Consider the following 18,481-nt stretch of genomic DNA (forward strand, 5'->3'; position numbering starts at 1 on the left):
TTTTTACATAAGAAATATGTATAAATATAATTTAAATGAAAATTGCATGCGTTATTTTTAATACCCACTCAAAGGTCAATTTTTCTTCAAAATTCCTCCATGATAGTAATCATCACGATCAGTAAATATATTTTGGCAGAGCACTCAATATCTCTTTTAGCGATTTTACCCAGTTTGATAATTCTCTGAAAATGTAATAAATGTTTGGAACATAAAATAAAAGTAGCGAATACTCTATCAAGGATATTGGAAGATGCATACAATTTTAAAGGTACCATACGGTATTTTTCATTCTTTAAGCAAAACATGTTTGCTAAAATCTATATTTTTGTAGTTTAACAGCTTAGAATTTTATAAAACAAATTCGTAATCAAAATCGCTGTTGTTAGTTGTCGGAAAACAACCAAGATGTGATTTTTGCATAAATGTCACTAAACTATACAAATTGCTATTATCCATCACACAATGAATGTTTCTTTTATGGGGAAGTGTCCTGTTTTTCAATTTATATGGAACTGTCGTGCGTCGAAATACTGTGAAAGCGCTGTCAAGGGAGCTGCTTAACAAGAAACAGCCCATGGGAGTAAACAAAAACATCTCATCAGGGGACCAAAGCCTGGGAGCAGTGCTTTACTCGTAGTGCGGGGTTGGTCCTTCTTTTCGTTCTTACTCCATGGGTAGGGAAGAGGGGTGGGAGAGTGTCAGATCGCTATACTCTTTCAAAATTGGGCTGAAAATAGAAGTCCAATCTCTTTGAAGCCCTGCAAACCATTCTTGCATAAAATAGGGACTCGAAAACAACAATCCTTTCATCTGTAAAAAATCTCCAAATTAGCCAAGATGGTTATGTTAATATGTAAGTACCTAGAAAAACAGTGCAATAAATTACAGAAGGGTTTCGAGAAAAATTGTTTCTTACTTTTAATGTAATGTATGATCCTTATTTAATAATTAAAATTTGTATTTTAAATTGCTAAAGTGTGTTTATCGATATAATAGAGAAATATCGATAGTTTAGCAATTTCTTAAAAAAAAAAATGGTGTGAAAATTACCTACTTGTATCTATTAAATAACTCTTACCTTTTACACTACAAAAAATTATCCAGTTGCCCTAAGATGGTTCTCTTAATACGGTTCAGTTTACCCCACGAAGAATGCAACTTCATCAAGATGCCGAGACGCCCGTGGTCGGTTTATGTTTTAGTGAATAATCCCCGATGAGGACGTGTTAGTTAAAATACGTCATTCAGAGATTACATAAAATGAAAATTCTTAGTCTTTATAAACACTAAGCGCTAGATACCTTTAGACAGTTGTATAGAAAGAAGAAAATGTCTAAACTTTCGGGCTCAGCGATGATAGAAAATAGAAATACCAAGTATTTACAAAACTGCTTAAGTCTGTTTTAACTTACATTCACATATCCTTTTTGAAAGTTCATTAAATAATATTAGCGATATTATAATAGAATGTAGAACATCTTTCAATACTGATAGTCTGGCTGCAGAGACGGTACGATATTTGTTTTCATGATACAAAAGTACATGTGAAGCTTTTGGGGCAGAAGATCCCTCTAAAGCCCGTAAAGGCTCTAGGGGTTGATTACAAAGAGTAAAAAAGTACGGAGAATATTTTAACGAAGGACTTTCAGAAATGAATACTTTCTGAGCATGTTCTCTTGCTGATATAATTTTAGCTGTCAACCAAAAGTAAAGGAAAAATCCAGGGTTAACTCAGAACAAACATAATCTATAGAAGTTTAAATTTTTGCCTCCCATATTTGGTTACATCATTCCAAAAAGTCTGCCTTTTCGTGGAAAATTACTAGCATTGGACTTATACCACCAGGGTGATCACTTCTGGAACTTTCGGTAACGAAAATCTTACTCGCATAAATTCATTTCACTTCCTTCAAACACTTCACGTCCTTGCGCAGGTCCTTTAAGACCTGTGCAGGTCAGAAAGGACCGAAGAAACGCAGCCGAGGAAAGATGCAGCATTACAATGTAGGAGCACCTTTTGAGAGTATCGCATTTGACATCTTGGGACCTATGCCACGAGCTGCTGATGGCAACAAATACATTCTCGTTGTCATAGATTACTTCACCAGGTGGTCTGAAACATATCCTATTCCCAATCAAGAGAGCCCACCAGCGGCCGAGCGGTAACGTCGCTGAACACTGGTAGTTCGGTCCGAGGTTCGAATCCCGCGAACGGGCTGGCTGCGTGGGTGTTTTCGTGGTTTTCCCCATGTGTAACGTGTATACGAGCCAGTTTCCCTTAAAAGGTCCTCCACGAAGGCATCCCTCTCTTAACCCTTTGAGGGGCGGTATGTAATATAATTTAAACTGTGGTAAAATTTTGCATGAACTATAACTTATGGACCCTAAGGACACAAAATTGAGACAAAAAAATTCTAGAGCGAAATCCTGAATTTTGAGAGCCGGTATATATTTTATACCGGCGCCCCTCTAGGACATTTTTTTCCAGGTAGTTGCCAACTGTTAATCTTTGTTTTTTAAATTAATTTTGGGTACTTTTGATGTGCGTCTGTAGTAATGAGTGCTTGAATATAGTTATGTAAGTCTAAAGACAAAATTTTCTTAAATTTCGGCAGAAATTTAAAATTTTAAAAATAAAATTTATGTTTTTATGCACTTTGATGATGCAACCCAGCTGAACATACTTATGGGTAAAAAGCTCTTCAACTTGATTTAAATTCAATATTATTTTATAAAAAAAAATTAGCAAATATAAAACTGCATGTGTAAATCGTATCATGCTGTAACTGAACTAGTATAATATTACAAGCAGATGTAACTTAGCCGAAAATTTTAAAAAATTGAAAAATGAAGCACTACGACCGACTCAGCTAAGAAAGTATGTTGCATTTTTGAAGTTGTATTTTATGCTTTAGATAATATGTGGAAAAAACCATGCTTCATACTATGATACGAAGAACTGCCCCCCCCCCCATCCACGCACACACACTTTAGATCACGGAGGACCGTAAGGGTCCCTTTTTTATTTTTTGTAAATATAGGTTGTAATATATCTTTTTGTTCAGGAACAAACACCGTTAAACAATTTTATTATTTGATACACCTCAAAGCTCTTATTCTGATTTTCAACCCCTTTGGCTTCATAGGGGATCCTTTTCAACTTTTGGATAAATTTTAGTTTGCATCTAAAACGGGGCTTAGAAATATTTTTCCTCCTTTCACCAACTGTGAAAATTTATTTCCGAAACAACCTATTTGTATCAACCAGAGCGCAAATTTCTCTTGTGTTCTCTAGTCTTTCATCTGAAATTAACAAAGAATTAAAAAGAATTTCCCTAAAGAATAAAAGCATGCTTTCAAATCAGCAGTTTTTGTGATTACACTATGAGATGGATCTTAAGTACATTTCCATTTTAAGTGAGCTTTCCCTTTGTGTGATCTTATCACACTTCACAAAGGGAAGAAGGCCTGGCTCCCGAAAGACAAATTGGTTGTCAATCACCTCTTTTCATTTTCTTACATTCTAGGATTTTGGAAAACAGGAAGCAACAGGTGTCTTTTGGGGGCTAGCATGCCACGTTTAACCCCCACAATTGTGTGAAGTTTTGACCCCAGACGGCAATTTTGAAATCGATAAGTCTTTCTCTTGGGAAAGAGATAAGTGCTGAAATAAAAATTTTAGCTAAACACAGACGAATGAAACTTGAGCTGAGTACACAAAGAATAAATAAAACTAATCTACTTGTATTCAGTCCTAGCGCAGGGTCAGAAAACTCCCCATTCCTCCATGAACATAATATTTAATCCTAAACGACTTATAAGTTAATCATGAAATATTATTACATCATAAACTGTTATAATAATAAAGAAATTCTGTCACGTCACAGAGTAGAAAAGGAGAAGACTGGTGCTGCCATCTATTGGCGTGGTACCCTCAGTGTGGGCGCCGGTATATATTATATACCGGTTTTAAAATCGTATAAATAATCTGCTGTTAATTATCACTTCTGACTGAAATGAAGTAAATATATAAGATTCAGCATGTGTACGTCATATATTTGCAGATTTTGAATTTTTTCTTTCCCTCCAATAGAATTTATCAATCTTCCAACATGATACCTTGGAACGACGTATATTAATTTCATAACTGTAAAATACTGAGCATTCATAGGGTGATGTTGCCATTTAGAATCGAAAGAAAATACTAGACACTTACGATTATAGCTTTTGGTGTAGAAAAATTAGCATTTTTTCGGAGGTTAAAAAATTGACAAACAACCGGTATATATTATATACCGGTGCCCTTCAAAGGGTTAAGGCAGATAGCCCTCGAGTGCTTTGCCGTAATCTAATAAACCAACCAACCAACCCAATCAAGAGGCTGTCACAGTAGCAAAGGTAATGATACAGCACTGGATTTCCAGGTTCGGAGTGCTTCTTCAGTTAGATTCCGATCAGGAAAGAAATTTTACCTCGGCTGTAATCAAAGAACACTGCAAGCTACTGAGCAGTGACAAAACCCAAACGACGCCTTTACATCCGCAGTCGGATGGCAAGGTAGAGAGGTTTAATCGAATGATTCTTAACAACTTCTGATTGATGGTTTCCAGAAACCAACAAGACTGGGAAAAAGTTATCACTGTTTTTACTGGCTTTCTGCAGTGCTGACCACGAGACTACCGGTTATTCTCCATCTCGGAAGCTGATCAGTCATGACTTTCGTCTGCCTTGTGATCTTCTGTTTGGTCGCCCTCCGGATGCGCCTTTTTGGCCTGGAGAATACATTGAAGACCTCCAGGCCCGGTTTGAAGTGATGCCCAACTTTGCACGGGAGCGAGTCAACCTGGCGACGGAGAAGGTGAAGACTCGATACGACACAAGAGCTATTGGACATCGATTCAACGAAGGAGACAACGATTGATTGTGGAACCCGACCTGATGGAAAGGACTCTGTCCTAAACTACCGTCACCTTCGGATGGACCTTACACAGTTCTAAACAGGATGAATGACGCTGTGGTTCGGATCCGTAAGTCATCGAACTCTAAACCTAAAGTCATTCATTACGACAGGTTAGCTCTTTACTATGGCCATAGTTCGTAGTGTATATAATTGTAAATAGAATAAGACCATGGTCCTTTTGGTTTCGAAATTTGTATTGGATTTGTATTTAGTATTTGATTTGTTTTAGTTACTCATTGCTATTATTGTTTATGTTGTTAATGTAATGCAGTGTTTATTATTGCATTTATGCCTTAGTTGTAAGTTTGGCTTCCTGTCCAGGGACAGTACTTCCGGGGACGTGCAGTCCTTAGGAAGGGGCAGTGTTACGGAATTTGTATTTAGTAGCTATTTAATAGCTAGTTTTAGTAGAATTGTAATTAAAATTGTTTTAGTTTCCCATGCAATGCAGTTTTAGTAGAATTGTAATTAAAATTTAGTTTCCCGTGCAATGCAGCGCGTGACGAATTTTAAGAGAAAGATACGCCGAAAAAGTAAAAAATATAGGAGCACGCATATTTAATAAATATATATTTCTTAATTGTACTCTTTTGCTTTCCAGAAGCCTTGAAATTTTACCAGAATGTTCTCATGCATGATTAAAAACTTGTAAAAGCCGGACAGAAACATCTCAGTTCAGTTGTTTACTAAGTTTTTGCTGTTGATTGTAGCGAATTCGCGGGGAGATCGGATTAGCTTTCTCTGCGCTGAATTGTGTTCTATTTAATGTTTTAGTAGTTTAAAATATAAATACCGTGTGGTATTGTGATACTGAACGAATATCTGTGATGAAAAATTTTAGCATTTTGTTTTATTTCTAGTGATAAGAATAAATTTTATTACCTTTCCATCAGAATTGTGCATTCAATCTATTACGAACCAGTACGCAAGCAAGAGTTTATTTATATTTATATCTTATGTGTATTGTATGTATTTGGTCACCACATGATACCTATAGATTCAAAATTAGCTTGATAACATAGATTCAGTTAGGCAGCTTCCAGGCTTGAATTTAGAGTACTTGAATCTCTTCAAAATTTAAATTAAAAAAAAATTACTACATCTCAAATAAGTTAACTTTGTAAAATATTTCGAAACAAATATTTTCGATTTGGGATAAGGCGTCAGTTCCACAAGAAGATTGCTCAAACTCGGTGGCCATGTATACATCGATCTGTTTTCATTTAAAAAAACATTAGAGATTGCACGAATTCGGCATTGCGCACTGCCTTGACATTGTCCATATACACATCGATCTATTTTCACTTAAAAAACAATATCAGGAGAATGATGACGACATATAAGGTTAAAACAAAGTTACTCATCGCCAAAATTGAACAAAATCTGTCGCCAATCGAAGGGACACACTAGAGCCCCAAAAATTGTTAAAGTTTGACAGAATATGAATTAGATAATAAAACAAATTCAAAATTCCGGCTTCCAGGAGCCCGTGTTCGGGTGGAAGGTTACATTATTTAAAACTGGAGGGCTCTAGGCACTGTCGTGTTTTTACATACATACATTCATAGAGGGCTTTGGGCTAAAAATATTTTTACAAAATGATCTCCAGCAAAAAATCTATAATCTTCCCCTTCGTTGGTCTGAATCCTTCTTTGATCTCCAGAGGGCAAAAAGTCTGTATTATAGAGTGCACTAAGATTTAATTGTTTTCAGGAACAAAAGTGTGTGAATAATTTTTTAAGGTGCGAAGATTTGAAATTTAATTACACAAGTTTAGAGGATAGATTTAAAAGATTTAATAGTGATGGAAGATGTTATTCCCACCGATTCTGTTATCAAGGATTCTGAACCCGAAAGTAAATCAGTAATCTCTGACGGTAAATATAACATTTAAAATGTTTATGGTGTTGTAAGTGCAGAATAACAACATTCGGTGAATTAATGAAATATTTACATGTGGTGGTATAGTGGCTGGTAGTGGAATTGTAGTAAACAATTACTAGCCTAATACCATCTATTTCTTAATATTTTAGAATGATTCAAAGGACATTAATTACTTAGAATTCTCATGGTCGCGTTCTTTTCATGATGTCAGTATTTAAAAAAAAAAAAAAAAAAAAAAAAGTCAATCTAGAGATCAGACTTTAAGAGGTTGTGTCAAATTGGAAATTCAAAAGTATTGGCTAGTATTCTTACGGATGATAATTTTTAGAGATGAAAGTAAATTCAAAATATTATGATAAAAAAATGATTATTTGCGTAGATCATAAATATTGAATGAATCTTTGAATACTGAAATACAGACAACAAATTTTTTTTTATCTAAAATATTATTTTTTCTGTTTTAAGCCCTACTTGCTACAAAATATGTATCATAACAAAATATTCTTTGTACTAAAATAATTTATTAAAAAAATTTTAATCTGTGACTCGTATAATAATTCGGGACACTCAGCAGTTTTGTTGAGATGTTTTGGCAGGCGATGTTTTTTGTCATAATATTGTTTTAAACCTTAAAGACAGAGGTGGGGTTTGTAAGACTGCTGTATGTTCGCAGTCTGTTAGAACTGCAAAACTGCTTATAAGTTATATGGTTATTCTTCTCATATGCCGTACTTTCAAGCCGTACTTTACTTTATATATTACATTTATTTTACATATTAAGAAATAAAATTCTAAAGCAATATGTTTCATCTACACAATCAGCCAACACTCTCTTCAAAACATTACACCATCTAACTTGGCACACATCAAAAAGAACAAATCGAAGAATTACAGAAGCGTTGTTGCCACACAAGAAAAGAAATATAGTTACAAACTTCACACAATAATAAAACAAAAACACACTTTTGAAAAATAAACAATAATAATAAAAATAGTAATAGTAAAATTCTTATTTAAAAATAGACAATATTGTCTTCATTACCCAACAGTTTGTCTATGACACTCACTTTCGGGGTCCGCAAACTTGTAATTGTGATTCACAGTAAAATATTCTAAACCGGCATTTTGCAGTTCATCTGACTTGTATGATTTCCAGCAGTGAGTATAAATAATGCTTTTTTCTGCAATATTTTCTTTCATGACGTTCAATAAAGTTTTCACCGATCGTTATTCCTTCTTCTACTGAAAAGGCTTTCGTTTACTTAATAATTTTGCTAGATCCGCTGATTTTCAAGTTAGGCCAAGTAAATAAAGTTACAGCACACACCTCGTGCATGTAACTGTTCCAGTCTACAGTTAATTGTGGATCATCTTCAGCTAGAGTTCACAAAATTCAATAGATGTCACCTCTTGACACCCAAAATAGATGAACCTAGCGGTTGTAAGAAAGGGGATTTTCGATCCTTCGAACAAATTTTGACTTCTTAATCCTTTCTTCTCATTACAGGTTTCTTTCCTGCACCACCATTTCGCTACTGAGTTACCGCTAAAGCATAATTTCATTTCATGGTTGTTCGAACATAAATTTCTGTCATGAATGATGCCTGTTCTTTGAAAAAATTCTATTGCAGATTTTTCATCATTAGGCAATTCCCAAATTGTTAAATCCATAGCATTATTAGAAAAGAATTAAAAAATCAAACTAGTATTTCAATGGCGACTTATAAATATAAAACTATCTAAATTTATGCAGTTTGGCACATTCCCTAGATTTGGCGCGCGATTAAATGAGCGCGTTTGCTAGATTTGGCAGTTTTGCGCATATATTTTTGATGCAACTTTTTATGGTCCCTAAAATGGAATAGTGCACAATATGGTAATGAATGTGACAAGAGAATTTGCAAAAATTGTGTTGAAAATGCTTAAAATAATGTGCTGCAATTTTTTAATATTCTTTATATATGTTATACTCTTTTTGCATTATTTTATATAATCCAGACGTGTTCTGTGCTTTTTCGTGTGTGATTTAAAAATAAATTTTTAATGCATTAATTTTAGAGTTTTAAAAAGAATTAATTACTTCAATATAACAAGCAAAGTGTATTAATGCTTATATAATAACAATAGTACATTATTTAAAAATTTTATGTTTTAAAAATGCATAAAATAGAGCACGGTCTGAGAGACCCCTCTTCTGTGTTTATGTAACAGAAAATAACTTAAGGGTTAAATAAAATTACATCTCAAGAATTATCTGCATTTAGAAATTATTATTGGTTCAACAAAATATATTAATGGTTCCGTGTCTGAAGTGAACATAGCAAGATGCTACAAAATAACGACAAGTTTTGTTAGGAATTTTACTATTCATCCTTTTAAAAATTGTCAAAGTATTCAGAATATCCAAAAAATGTGTGATGTAAATATGAAAAATCAAATGAAACCCAAATATTAGTACTGTAACTTAACTTTCAGCATATTTAGAAGAACAGTTTACAATAAAAATTAAATGCAGGGCTGTCAAAAGAGCCATTGGAGCTCATGGCTACAATGGATGATCAGCAAGAATCAAATTGTGTATCAACAAGAAAACAGCAATGAGCATTCACAAAAATCTATGATGAGCAAAAGTTTATCATATTGAAATAATATTATTTTTGCAGAAGAGTGAAAATTTAATATATTTGGTTCTGGTGGATGAATTACTGTGTGGTGAAAGCTGAATGGAGAATTGAATCCGAAATCCTATTTCCATCTGAAGGAATAAAGATTTTTTGGCTGATTTTTGGAATATGGTAACTGGTAGTTTGGCGACATTTTGGAGGCGATAAAGGTTACTACCTAGGACTTTGATAATAATGTGAGAAGCACTCAGTTCCGATTACCCATTATTTTGTGTGAGGGAAATGAGAGATCATGAGATATGTCATGTGACATTAATGGACGAATTACAGTTGTTTAATCGGAAAAGGAGGGGGAATCTGGAAATTTCGTATTTAGTTATATTCTGTGTTGTGTGAAACTTGACATTAATTGGACGAATTATAGTTCTTTAATCGGAAAAGGGGGTTAATTTGGAAAAGCTTCATTGTGTGTTGTGTGAAATAGTGTTGATTAATTTTCGGATTGCATAGTGCCATGTAAAGTGAATTCTAAATTTTTCATGCGTTTATCTGATAATAATAATAAGTTGAGATTGTGTGAAAGGAAGGATATTACAAGATTAAATGGCGGTGCAAGAAATATGGTGAAAATGGACATTTTGTGAAAAGGAGTGTAAGGAGGGGTACGTGGTTTGCTGAAAGTAGTTTGAGTATAGGTGAAATTTTATTAATTTCTTATTACTTGGTGAATAGACTTCCAGTTGACTACTGGATTTAGGATTTAGAAATTAGCAGTAGTACTGCAGCGACGTAATGAAGAAGATTAGGTAAGTTAGTATTTTGAATCATTTGAGGATATTATTTGGTTGATCTTTACAATATGGTAATTGGTAGTTTGGCGACATTTTGGAGGCGATAAAGTTTACTACCTGGCACTTTGGTAATAATGTGAGCAGTACTCAGTTCCGATTACGAATTATTTTGTGTGAGGAAAATGAGAGATCATAGGATATGTCATGTGATATTAATGGACGAATTACGGTTCTTTAATCGGAAAAGGGGGCAAATCGGGAAAAAATCTGGAAATTTTGTATTTGGCTTTATTCTGTGTTGTGTGAAACAGTGTTCGTGAATTTTTGGATCCCATGGCCGTAACTAAAGTGAATTCAAAATGGGTTTTTATGTATGTATTAATTTAATGTATGTGCTCATTTATATTTTAAGTAGTGTTTTTGAATTTAATTATATTTTAATTAAATGATAGTTATTTTGTGAATTTTATGTTTGTAGGAATTTGGTATAAGTTTTAGTTGAAGTACACGTGCATGGAAATAATTTAAATATCTGAAACTAAGTATTTGTAATGGTTGCGGTATGAATTCGTTGGTGACGTGTATAATGTAATAGATGATTTAGAGGTAAAAGTTTTTGGATAATTTATTTATTTTATATGTGGAAATGTTCATATTTGGAAAGGGTAAATACTTTTTCGCGATCAGGTCATTTCATATATGTTCTTTTTACCGGGTTTAAAGATTGAGAAAATTGTCATGTATTTTCGTGAAATTTTTCTAATTTATGAGAAAAAAGCAGTGTACATGGATATAGTGAAGAGTGTGCACAATGCCATTTTTGTGCAATTCTGGGATGTTTTTTTAAGTAAAAATAAGTCGGCGTGTACATGGTTTAGTGATATTTTAATTAAATGATAGTTATTTTGTGAATTTTATGTTTGTAGGAATTTGGTATACGTTTAAGTTGAAGTAAACGTGCATGGAAATAATTTAAATATTTGATACTAAGTATTTGTAATGCTTGCGGTATGAATTCGTTGGTGACGTGTTTAATGTAATAGATGATTTAGAGGTAAAAGTTTTTGGATATTTTATTTATTTTATATGTGGAAATGTTCATATTTGGAAAGGGTAAATACTTTTTCGCGATCAGGTCATTTCTTATATGTTCTTTTTACCGGGTTTAAAGATTGAGAAAATTGTCATGTATTTTCGTGAAATTTTTCTAATTTATGAGAAAAAAGCAGTGTACGTGGATATAGTGAAGAGTGTGCGCAGTGCCATTTTTGTGCAATTCTGAGATGTATTTTTAAGTAAAAATAAGTCGACGTGTACATGGTTTAGTGATATTTTAATTAAATGATAGTTATTTTGTGAATTTTATGTTTGTAGGAATTTGGTACACGTTTAAGTTGAAGTAAACGTGCATGGAAATAATTTAAATATTTGATACTAAGTATTTGTAATGCTTGCGGTATGAATTCGTTAGTGACGTGTATAATGTAATAGATGATTTAGAGGTAAAAGTTTTTGGATATTTTATTTATTTTATATGTGGAAATGTTCATATTTGGAAAGGGTAAATACTTTTTCGCGATCAGGTAATTTCATATATGTTCTTTTTACCGGGTTTAAAGATTGAGAAAATTGTCATGTATTTTCGTGAAATTTTTCTAATTTATGAGAAAAAAGCAGTGTACATGGATATAGTGAAGAGTGTGCGCAATGCCATTTTTGTGCAATTCTGGGATGTTTTTTTAAGTAAAAATAAGTCGGCGTGTACATGGTTTATGTGTATGTGTTATTTTGAAAAATGCGTAAGGAGTATGGTATTGTGCACTTTTTCCCAATTTTGCAGTGAATATTTGTCATGATTAAGCAGTTTTGTTAGATAAAATTTCTAGCATAAGTGTAATTCGGCTAGTAGATTGTTGGAAGAAGTGTTCAGTAGATAAAAAGAAAAAAAACATGTCTTTACTTCGTGAAGACAAAATGGCGGCGGGAAAAAAAAAATAGAGGGTTGCTGTAAGAGAGTTGGTCGCCAAATTTTCGCCAAAGAAACGCCAAGTTACCATAATGTAAAAATCAACCTATTATTTTTATGCATTGTTCTAAATGTAAGGAGTAAATAAATTAAAATGGTATTATTTGAAAATTGTTATTAGCAATGATTTAGTTTAAAGTAATTAGGATTGTAATCTAATTTAATGTATGTGCTTATTTATATTTTAAGTAGTGTTTTTTAATGTAATTATATTTTAATTTAATGATCGTGATTTTGTGAGTTATATGTTTACAATATTTTGGAATATGTTTGAGTAGTATACATTGAGTATTTTCATGCATTTTCGTTAAATTTTTCTAATTTATGAGAAAAAAGCAGTCTACATGGATATAGTGAAGAGTGTGCGCAATGCCATTTTTGTGCAATTCTGGGATTTTTTTAAAGTAAAAATAAGTCGATGTGTACATGGTTTAGTGATATTTTAATTAAATGATAGTTATTTTGTGAATTTTATGTTTGTAGGAATTTGGTATACGTTTTAGTTGAAGTAAACGTGCATGGAAATAATTTAAATATTTTACACTAAGTATTTGTAATGTTTGCGGCATGAATTCGTTGGCCGTTTATAATATAATAGATAATTTAGAGGTAAAAGTTTTTGGATATTTTATTTATTTTATACGTGGAAATGTTCATATTTGGAAAGAGTATATACTTTTTCGCGATAAGGTAATTTCATATATGTTCTTTTTACCGGGTTTAAAGATTGAGAAAATTGTCATGCATTTTCGTGAAATTTTTCTAATTTATGAGAAAAAAGCAGTGTACATGGATATAGTGAAGAGTGTGCGCAATGCCATTTTTGTGCAATTCTGGGATGTTTTTTTTAAGTAAAAATAAGTCGACGTGTACATGGTGTATGTGTTATTGTGAAAAACGCGCAAGGAGTTTGCGATTGTGCACTTTTTCCCAATTTTGCAGTGAATCTTTGTCATGATTAAGCAGTTTTGTTAGATAAAATTTCTAGTATAAGTGTAATTTGGCTAGTAGATTGTTGGAAAAAGTGTTCAGTAAATAAAAAGAAAAGAAACATGTCTTTACTTCGTGAAGACAAAATGGCGGCGGAACAAAAAAATAGAGGGTTGCTCTAGCAGAGTTGGTCGCCAAGTTACCATAATCCAAAGATCAACCATTTTTTTGGGGGGGGGAATGCTTCTTTGCCTCTGAGATGGGAAATTTAGTTTTTACGAAATAATATGAATTAGTGTAAATATTCTTAACTCTTTTGCATCGAGAGACGACCAAATCTGTTTTCAACAAACATCGAAAACGCCCGTGTTTACGAATTTGTCTTGGAATAGTTTTCCTTTCCCCCTTTTGCGGTTTCATCCATTCATCCATTGTGCGCAGTTTCACCTTAGGGCCAGATTGCACCTGCGAACGTCAATAGCTTTCCGTATTTCTCCTTTATTTGCTTCAAATGAATGATTGACATGTCTTTTAACAACTCGCGAAACCAATGAGCCATACACTAACGTGGAGGGGAAAGAACTAGGTAGAAAATAAACGAGGCGTTCGGGCGGTTTGCCGTTGCCTGAATGAACGGGCGCTACGGGCGATTTCGATGCGAAAGAGTTAATGAAAATCTGAAAGCATCTGAACTATGAGGATAACTATTCCTAAACATAAATGTTTACAAATTTACAATCGTGTGCCCCTTGATATTTTTTGCCATTTTTATGGCACCTACAAGCAGTGTTTCTAAAATGACTGTCACCTAAAACAATGCCGAAAACATGTGTTACAAAAACAACAAAAGTACTCACCTCTTTTGTTCTTGCTACGTCTCATTGTCAGTGTCAGGCAACACAGGCAAATAATTTAATCTCATAATGGATCCTCTGCCTCCTGATCTCGATAGTGTTAACTATTTCAAAGTGCTTCAATTATGTAGGCAATTTTGTCTGATTTATCAGGAGATAAATAAGAGACAATTGCATGCATAATAGTTTTTGTGATTTTCTTTCATTCAATGATTTCATTCAATGATTGCTTTGAATGATTTCCATTCATTGTAAATTAAATAAAACCAATTTATCTTTAGACCCTCTTTTAGGATGGCATCTGCCAAAAAGTATTTAAATATCATTAAAGCTCCCGTAACTTCTACTAAATTGAATCAAAACATCAGTTAATTTGCATAAAATTTCAGCCAGTTTTATTTGCTGAAATTCTTATACTCCTGAAGAGATAAAGGAAATTCAGACAAGTTAATAAAAAAATTATCTTTAAAAAAGGAATGCTATTTTGTCTGTAATAAGGTGTATGTGAACTTACTATTAAATGTTTGAGAATTAGGATTGGATTACGGAAAAGTACGCGAACGTATTTGCTTAAGGAGCTGGATGCTTTCGTGTAAACCTTAAGAGAAAATTGCTCGCATTTAAGTTCCTGATGGAAAACTCCACATATAATCAACCAGTTCTCCGGGTTTGATTGGATTAATTTTGTTCGCTTACTGAATTACATCAAAGCACACAACAGTTACCCGTGTAAAGGAAGGGATGCCTTCGCGGAGGACTTTCTAAGGGTAGCTGGCTTGTATTTACGTTACACAAAAACCATGAATCCAACCCTTTAGTTGGGTTTCAAACCCGAGCGAGCTACAAGTGTTCAGCTCTACTAAGAGCCTGTAAAAAAATTGATAAAGAAAAAATATTGAAATAACGTTTTAATTTACTAACCTATATTTCTCAATCGACAGTACATAAATTAGAGATATGAAGGGATTATTTGTGAATAAATAAGCTGTATTGCACTATTGTCCACTACAGTCAAAAGTCGTTAATTCGGACACCCATAATCCGGACCTCAAAGCTACAAATTTTCTGTGCATGCGTCGCTGTAGCAAATTAAAATTAATATTAATTATTTTTATTATCAAATTAAAATTAATTATTATTATTTTTTTTTGTAAATATTGATACCCTTTAGATCATAGTAGTTCTTTATTTCATAAATTGCGGTTTCATATTTTTAATTTTATAATTTCTGCATGCCATCTTACCAGATTTAAACTGATGATCTATAATCTGGAATGGCCGAAGTCCCGACGAGTCCGGATTAACGACTTTTGACTGTATATCATATTACGATGGAATTATTCCTTTTCCATGAATTAAGTTTGCTCCATTCATGATTTTTTATTTTTCAGAGAGAAAATTTCATACTTTAAATAAAAAATACATGAGAAGATACTTTATGCAAAATTTGGCATAAACAGTTTTCTTAATTTTGCTTTGAAAATATTCTAGGGCAATCATTTTCATTACTGGAAGAAATATGAAAAACAGATTTACTACACTATAAGTGTCAACACCCAGTATGCCTTTATTCTTTTGGAAACGTGAAAGATTACTCTTTCTAAAATAAATTAGAAAATATTTTATGTGCAAATAGAATATTCGTTGAAAATGAAATAGATTTCAACCTTTGGATATAATGATGGTTTTAGGCGAAATTTCTGTCTATGAAAGGAAATTGACGTATAATTCTTCATAAACATTTAAAACAGTACTGGAAAATACTTTTGATGATTGCATGTATTGGTCACAGATTTTTTTTTTTCTCTGCTAACATAAATAACATAAACAAAAGCGAATCTTACAAAGAAAAATTCTCATTAAAGATATACGTCCTTTGCCTGATAGTCCAATGTAATATTTGTTAAAGTTAAATGATGAAACGCAACCAATGTATCTCTGATTTTCTTTTTTATATTATAATAACAAAATTATCAAAAAAAAAGCAGATTTAAAGCTCTGTTATTGTTATGTAAAGCTTTATTATTGCTGTAAGTTCATCTCAAAATCTAATTGTATTGAATCTCTTTTAATCATATAATAGTAATAGATATTATTAATGAATATATTATTATTATTTTATTAAATTAGTCATTACCATTATTTTGTTAATGAAATTATGTTATTAAAAATCGCTTTCCAACCTGCAGACTTACAAAGCTAGTTCGTATTTATTATATGTTGTAAAATTTTGTTTTTGTTTTCTAATTTCTAATACGAAAATATGCAAATATAAATGAAGTGTGAAAACAAAGTTATAAAATTCACAAATTATTGCCGAGATCGATCAGAAATAATAAATGAAATATAAACATTGCATACATTTTTTCCTAACTAGAACTTCATTTAAATGAAAGCAAAATAATCATTGAAAAATCGCAAATCTAGCAACCCATCTACTATGGAACAGCATCCGACAAACATGTAAATTTTACTGCATCCATGGAGAGGGGACTAACGACTTTTCTCATTAGGAAAATGTCAAAGAGAGGGCAAAAGTTGTTTTGAATCGCACCGGTCTGAAGGCTATATTATGAGAATTTCGACCCGGTTTTAGAAGGTTAAGATTTGAACCATGGATTTTATTTATAGGCAAGAAAATGACTTGAAAATTGATTTTCTGGAGGTAATTAATGCTATTTCTAATAACGGAATGTTTTCTTTTATGTCAAGCTTTAAAGGTTATTTTTTAAAGGCTTTTATCAATGACCATGGGAAAAAATCCTGAAATCAGTTTCACTGCGAATTATAAGCATATCAAGGAAGAGAAAAGTATTGCCAGATTCAGTTTCAAAAGTGAACTGAATGTCTGGATCAGTCAAATTTATAATAGATAAAATCATATAAATCTTCATTATTACTATCAAAAAGTGTGAAACTCTCATTTACGTAGTAAATCCAGAGAGGAAAAGATAGTTTATTAAGTAATTTGACCTCAAAATAGTGCGTGCAAATGTTAGCATATACATAAAGGAATTATTTTTAGGGCAAAAGCTTATCTCTATCATTAAATAATGAAGAATCTGTATGTAGGTGTGTGTGTGTCTTGCACTGTGAAAAATGGTGACACCTAGATCCACCTAATTTTGACAATAGTCTTCCATCCTAACATGTGCATTTCCTAATTCAATTCTGAATTTCTTTCTTTTTTTTTTTATTTATTTTCTATTTTATGCAAATATAAGAAACTTGGTTAAAATCTTAACTGTGTTGCCACTCTGCAGAGTGTAAGATATTTATTTTTAAAATTTAATAAAAAAACTTGGGGATATGAAAGAAATGTGTTACCATTTGGCAAATATAAAATATTTGTGTCTTCATGTGTCAATTTGTTATCACTACCAAAGCATAAAGTATTTAATTTTCTTTCAAATTTATTCTCTTCTTAATTATCAAATTAAGTAATTTAAAAGCATTAAACTTAGATTCCATTCAGTTTTTTTTTAATGACTAGCTGGACCTGTGAAATGATATTAACTAGATTCACTAAAATCATTATGTATTTTTTCTTTTTAATAACTGTTTAAGTGATTGGCAGCATAAATGGCTAGATATATAGATTATGAAAATAGTATTTCGTAGCTGTCGGCATTCCCAGTTTTTCGTCATTTCTTACGGTTTTCCGGCAGTACATCTACAAATCTCCTGCTTTACCAATCTTAGCCTTTATACACTGCTCGACATTGAAAATGCAACACCTAGAAGGAGTGGTCAGAAATTTATGCAAATTTTAGAGTAGACGCAAGTCACTGAGTTATGCGAATGATGTGAAATGCGCAGCTCTCTGACGCACGTGAAGTAAGATATAAGGGAAGGAACGTGCAGAATGGGCAATATTCGTGTCATTATTTCTGCCAGATGAATTATCGAAGAAAGTTGGTTTTTGTCCTGGAGGATACGTGTAATAGGAGAGAATACCAGGCTGCCATCAACGAAGGCACTTTCAGCAGATAGACGATTTTATGAGGGGTATGGTGATCGGACTGAGAAGGGCGGTTGGTCCTCACGTCAAATCGCAGCTGATACCCACATGAATGCGAGCACGGTGCATCGGCTATCGCGAACATGGTTGGAACAAGGAAATGTGGGAAGAAGGAGGGGTGCAGGTGCAGCCAGAGTGATGTCAGCACGCATGTCAAATCGACATATCCGCCGACAAGCTGTGGTGGTCCCGCAAGTCACTTGTACCGCGATTCTGCAGCATGCGCAAGATACTCTGGATGTTTCCGTGCCAACCAGAACCATTTCCCGTCGATTGGTTAAACGTGGCCTGCACTCACAACGTCCGCTAAAAAGACTGCAATTGACGCCACAGTATAGACACCAACGTTTAGAATGGTGCCGGACTGGAGCGATGTGGATGACAGAAT

General features: G+C 33.0%; 1 protein-coding gene across 1 annotated transcript in view; it reads left to right on the top strand.

The window, feature by feature from the left end:
- The first annotated feature begins 6,645 nt into the window (after positions 1-6,645).
- The window catches only part of LOC118201699 (uncharacterized), a 118,363-nt gene continuing 106,527 nt past the window's right edge, over positions 6,646-18,481 (top strand). Inside the window, exon 1 of the mRNA XM_085812115.1 lies at positions 6,646-6,840. Coding sequence (XP_085668241.1) covers positions 6,768-6,840 — 73 coding nt within the window. The 5' untranslated portion in view covers positions 6,646-6,767. The remainder of the gene's footprint in view (positions 6,841-18,481) is intronic.

The sequence above is a fragment of the Stegodyphus dumicola genome, chromosome 2, assembly GCF_044657685.1.
Source record: "Stegodyphus dumicola isolate Sdum_Otavi_A_Nest chromosome 2, ASM4465768v1".
In the NCBI taxonomy this organism is placed as follows: domain Eukaryota; kingdom Metazoa; phylum Arthropoda; class Arachnida; order Araneae; family Eresidae; genus Stegodyphus; species Stegodyphus dumicola.